This window comes from Cynara cardunculus (genome assembly GCF_001531365.2).
Source record: "Cynara cardunculus var. scolymus isolate 2C chromosome LG 2, CcrdV1, whole genome shotgun sequence".
Classification (NCBI taxonomy): Eukaryota; Viridiplantae; Streptophyta; class Magnoliopsida; order Asterales; family Asteraceae; genus Cynara; species Cynara cardunculus.
In genome coordinates, this window is record NC_037529.1 from 29,804,873 (window position 1) to 29,811,086 (window position 6,214).

General features: G+C 40.2%; 1 protein-coding gene across 1 annotated transcript; it reads right to left on the reverse strand.

Annotated features, from left to right (window-relative positions):
• Positions 1–3,119: 3,119 nt before the first annotated feature.
• LOC112506041 lies at positions 3,120–4,942 on the reverse strand. The gene is made up of 2 exons (XM_025110069.1): positions 4,492–4,942; positions 3,120–4,402 (listed from the first exon to the last, which is right to left on the reverse strand). Exons 1-2 carry the CDS (start codon positions 4,940–4,942, stop codon positions 3,120–3,122), a joined length of 1,734 nt encoding a protein of 577 aa, XP_024965837.1.
• Positions 4,943–6,214: the final 1,272 nt, after the last annotated feature.

The window sequence follows — 6,214 nt, forward strand, 5'->3', positions numbered from 1 at the left end:
CTGAGTTGACTCGGCTGAAAACTCGGTTTGACCACTAATCACTAAAAATCGCATAACTTTTCGGTCGGACCTCCGTTTTTGACGTAGTTTTCGCTCACGCGTTCGTAAAGAGATAATATACAACTTACAATAGAAATATTTCAAAAAGTATCTTCCAATAAAAGTCAGTTTTTATGTATCCGTAACGTAGATATTGATTCTCTTGACCCGTTTCTTTCCAATTGTTTTGCCCGGGTCTTGTACAATGATTCCGACTATTTCATATATAGTTTATTGCATTCAGGTTTGCTTCAAAATTTTACGTTTTGATCACATAAACACGTATAAAGGGGATAATTGCAACGTATTTGCAAAAGTGTATGTTACAATTACCTCCTCCTTTTGAGGATTCTGTCATCGGAATCTTCATTTCTCGAATAGCTCGGGATATTTGGCAAGCATCTGTTCTTTGTTCTCCTACGTGCAATTCGGACCACGATGATGCTTCCATTTCACCAATACCAAATCGATTGTCTTGTTCCGAAGATTTGCCGTTCTTTCGTTTAGAATTTCTTCTGGTTCCTCGATATATCTCAGTCGTTCGTCAATCTTCACCTCGGCTAAGGGAATTGTTTCATCATACTTACCCAAACACTTTTGAAGATATCCAACATGAAATGCATCATGAATACCAGACAGCTCTTCTGGAAGTTCAAGTCGATATGCTTGTTTGCCAATACATTCAATGATTTTGAATGGTCCAACGAAACGTGGACTAAGCTTACCTTGCTTACCAAATCGTAGAATACCCTTCCAAGGGGAAACTTTCAACATAACCATGTCATCCACGGTGAATTCAATTGGTCGTCGACGATTATCGGCGTACGACTTTTGTTTGTCCTGAGCGGCTTTCATCCTTTCCCGAATAACTTGAATCTTATCATGCGTAATTTGAATCATTTTGGGTCCAGCAAGCACTTTCTCACCCGTCTCACGCCAACATAGTGGAGTTTGACATTTACGACCATATAAAGCCTCAAAAGGCACCATACCGATAGTCGAGTGATAGTTGTTGTTGTATGAAAATTCAACCAATGATAGATGCATATCCCAACTACCACCAAACTCAAGGATACACTCACGCAACATATATTCTAATGTCTGTATCGTGCGTTTGGACTGGCCATCAGTTTGGGGATGATAGGTTGTGCTCAATGCCACGCGTGTTCCTAGTTCTCGTTGTAAACTGGCCCAAAATTTCGAAGTAAATCGAGAATCTCGATCAGAAATTACCTTCAGAGGAACACCATGTCGTGCAATAATCTCGTCGATATAAATTTGTGCCCATTTATCCATAGAATACGACTCTCGAACAGACAGAAAGTGAGCACTTTTGGTTAAACGGTCCACGACAACCCAGATGTTGTCGTGCTGACGAGACGTCTTCGGTAGCTTTGTAACAAAATCCATTGTAAGTTCATCCCATTTCCACAAGGTTTTTGGTGTTCAGCTTTAACCTGCGAACACGTAACACATTGTTCCACATATCGGCCGATATCACGCTTCATTCCCGGCCACCAATATTCAGATCTCAAATCATAATACATCTTTGTACTGCCCGGATGCACGGACATCCGCGACTTATGTGCTTCACATAATACCAATTCCCGAATACCACCGAGTTTTGGAATCCAAACACGGTCCTTGAAGACTTTAAGTCCTCGACTATCATCTGTCAGATATGAAACATAACCATCTATATGCTCTCGTTTCACACGATCAGGCTTTAAAGCCTCTACTTGCCATTTTCGTATGTTGTCAACTAGTGTGGATGTCACAGACGTATGTGTAATAGCATAACACATGGAGTTTGCATACGTCTTCCGGCTTAAAGCATCTGCAACAACATTAGCTTTACCTGGATGATAGAGAATTTCACATTCATAGTCTTTAATCAGTTCCATGGCTCGTTGTTGCCTCATGTTCAAAGTCGGTTGAGTGAAGATATACTTCAAAGTCTTATGATCTGTGAATAGTTGACATTTGGTACCATATAAATAATGATGCCATAATTTTAGTGCGAAAACGACCGCTGCCAACTCAAGATCATGAGTTGTATAGTTCTCTTCATAATCTTTCAACTGTCTCGAAGCGTATGCAATTACGTTGCCTCGCTGCATAAGAACACAACCGAGACCCAGTTTAGAAGCATCGCTGTAAACTACCAAGTCGTCACTACCTTCTGGTAAAGCTAGAACAGGAGCATGTGACAAATAAAGTTTTAACACCTGAAAAGCATTCTCTTGAGCTTCACCCCATTTGAACTTGACATCTTTCTAGGTCAACGAAGTTAAAGGCACGTCAATTTTAGAGAAATCTTGTATGAATCGTCTATAATAACCCGCGAAGCCAAGAAAACTACGAATCTCAGATGCATTCTTAGGTTGCTCCCAATTCTTTACAGCTTCAACTTTGGACGGGTCAACCGACACACCGTCACAAGAAATCGTATGACCTAGGAATTGCACCTGACGTAGCAAAAATTCATATTTCGAAAATTTAGCATATAGACGCTCTTGTCGAAGTGTTTCAAGCATCTCACACAAATGCTTCACGTGATCCGCTTCAGATTTGGAATATACAAGAATATCGTCTATAAACACGATCACAGATTTGTCCAACATTGGCCGGCACACGCGATTCATCATATCCGTGAACGCTGAAGGTGCATTAGTTAAACTGAATGGCATAATTAAAAATTCATAGTGGCCATAACGTGTACGGAAAGCCGTTTTCGATTCATCTTCTTCACGCACACTCAGTTGATGATAACCCGACCGTAAATCAATTTTAGAGAAGTAACTCGCACCTTGCAATTGGTTGAACAAATCATCGATACGTGGAAGTGGATATTTGTTCTTGATCGTTACTTTGTTTAACTCAAGGTAATCGATGCACATAGACATTGAACCATCTTTCTTCATGACAAATAGTACTGGAGCACTCCAAGGTGAAGTGCTCGGTCGGATAAAACCTTTATCGAGAAGTTCTTGCAGTTGATTCTTCATTTCTTTCATTTCAGCCGGAGCCAGACGATATGGCGTCCTAGCAATCGGCGTTGCACCAGAAATTAAGTCAATTCAAAATTCAACTTGTCTATCAGGAGGTAAACCGGGTATGTCCTCGGGAAATAGATCCGGAAATTCACACACAACCGGTATGTCACTAACCGTTTTCTTTACCTCTTTCGACGCATCAAAGATATAGGCTAAATAGGAAGAACAATCTTTAGATAGGTTTCTTCGAGCTTTAAGCGTAGAAATTAACTTTACGTCCCCTTTATGCTTTTCACCGTAAACATATAAATAGTCGACGTCGTACGGTATACGGATTATGCGTTGAAAACACAAAATATCAGCCCGATTCTTAGTCAACCAATCCATAACAATAATTATATCGAAGCTATAGATATCCATCGGTACAAGATCTACGAAAAACTCATGCTCATCTAATTGCAACACACAATCTTTGTAAACTTTATCAGCTAGCATAGATGTGCCATCAGCAGTGTCAACGTAAAAAGGTTTAGCAAGCACATATGGCACAAAGTTTAAACATCGAGCAAACGTATGAGAAACGAATGAATTAGTAGCACCAGAATCAAATAAGATACGAGCAGGATGAGAATTAACGAGAAATATACCCATAACCACATCCGGTTTATCTTGAGTTTCCTCAGCAGTGATTTGAAAAGCTCTGGCCTGGACGCGCAGTACCTCCTCCTTTTCACGAGGAGCACCACTAGTAGAAGGTCGGCCAACAGAAGCCATACTTTCCTCAGGTTTAGATCGAGGGAATTTTCTTTGACGATGACCTATAGCACCACATGAGTAGCATGTCATATCCCTCCTCGAGTAGTTCGGTCTCACGTGTCCAGCTTCACCACAACCATGACATCTAACTTCAGGGCGAACAGTGTTGCATCGGCCTCGATGAGCCTTACCGCAAATAGAACAGGGTGGAAGAGCATTTGACTGAAGGCTATAAGCTTGGGACCAAGATTGAGATCGTGATCTTGCTTGGGATTGAGCGTATCTCAGATTGAAATTCATAGAAAATTGTTGTGGTGGTGCAGATATGGTACCTTCAATTCGAGGTCGCTTGGCTGGCGGAGCTGGATTACGATCCGAGTGGGTCAAATCGTGTTCGCGCCGTCGTGCAGATTCCACCGCTTTATCAAACTCTGAAATGTTACGATTGGCGATGACATCTCGAATCTCTGATCGCAATCCGTCTATAAAGTGGTCTACACATTCCTGTTCTGTAGTCAATAAACGTATGGAAAACTGTGCTTTATGATTGAACTCGGTCTCGTAGTCCACCACTGACATCTTTCCTTGATTAAGATCAAGAAACTCTTTCTCTAATAATTTTTGTAGATCAATTGGACAATATTGCTTGTTAAATCAAGTTTTGAAAGACTCACAAGGCATACCTTATTTTTTATTTCACCTAAAGCTGCAAAAGTAGCATTCCACCATATCAAGGCCCTACTTTTGAACATGGTCGTTGTGTAATTCACTTTATCATCAGATAGCACTCGGGTGATACGAAAGACCTTCTCAGTATTCAATATCCATTCAAGTGCCTCCAACGGATCAACCTTCCCAAAGAACTCAGTAGCACCGCTACCACGAAAGGTTTTAAAAGAGACTCGGTCGGTTTTGGGTTTTGAGGTGTCAGCCGTTTCTTTCTCCTTACCTTTACTTTTATCATCTTCAGACTTTCTATCGTCATGTAGTTGTTGGGCTAACGTTTGCTGAATTAATAAAGTCATACGTTGCATCAAACGTTTGCTTCGAGGAGACATCGGTGCCTCATCATCATAAATATCCAGGTGTGGAGCATTTTCTCCTACATTGTTGTTAGATGGGGTGTGACTAGCTTCATCGCCGTCGGCCATCTTTCCGAAACTTACGACGTATACATAACATTAAATAGAATCCTATAACAAATTCCCAATTCCCACCTAGGTTTCTCTTAAGTTCATATTCCGTTTAAATCAAAACATACTTACTACATGATACCGACACAAGGTTTCAGTTCGGATACCGTCGCTCGTATCCAGTTCACTTAAACCACCGCTCTGATACCAAATTGAAAGACCCAAATTACATAAATGATAAAAGGTTTGTAATACCTCATTTCTATAAATGATAAACAAACCACCAAAAGTTACATTTTTAAACCTTTAGAAAGCAAACGRGATATAATATTTACGAGTTTCTAATTCGAAATGTCCGCTTGATTTACAGGACGTTTCCGTAAGCACATGTTTTCCAAAATATCCTAAAACGGACAAAATAAACTTAATAGATTTGCATAAAGCTTAAACTATATACAAGACGGAGGACATTAGCTACCCGTTATCTAGATACTTTAATTACAAACAAAAGACAACTAATAATTTACAATCCATAGTTGTATTCGACTAACTATATAATACCAAAAGAGTCGTGCTACTGGAAGCACCAAAAGCAAAGATCTCAATCTACTCGAGCTTGTTCTTTGCCTTACCTACACGGCCTGTAAAAATGTGAGCAACTAAAAGGGTAAGCACATAATGCTTAGTGAGTAAACGGGAACTACTAACTACTAAAGCTTCACAAATGTAATATATGGAAGTCAATGATCACGAAGGATGTAAATCATGTAATAAGTAATCATCATTCGAGAATCATACATCTGAATATCAAAGTATGCAACTATATCATGTGAAGGTCAATAATTGATATGTACTGCCACCAAGCTATCCCGGTCATGGCAAGCACAACAATATATATCATAGATTTCATACCACCCGAGCTATCCCGRCCAGTGGAATGATCTTCCCACCCGAGCTATCCCGGACAGTGGGGAAAATGACCGGACTCTAACACGGTCAAATACACACCATACCCGAGTAATCTCAGCTAATATGGGCTTAAGCGTGCCTCCCCGGATGAAACACAAAGTAACCATCGAGTAGCACGTATGGAAGGACGGAGTGCAATAGCCAATATTCTCTTGAAATTGATAAGAAGACATAACATGGTTGAGTGTGGAAGCAAGTAACAAATAGATAACACATGTCTAGCAAAAATATGAAGTTAAGTAGCCCCATAAACTCACATTGCTTTTCGATACTCAAAAATCGAGCCAACTTAGGCTCTACGTCCATATACGTCTAAACATC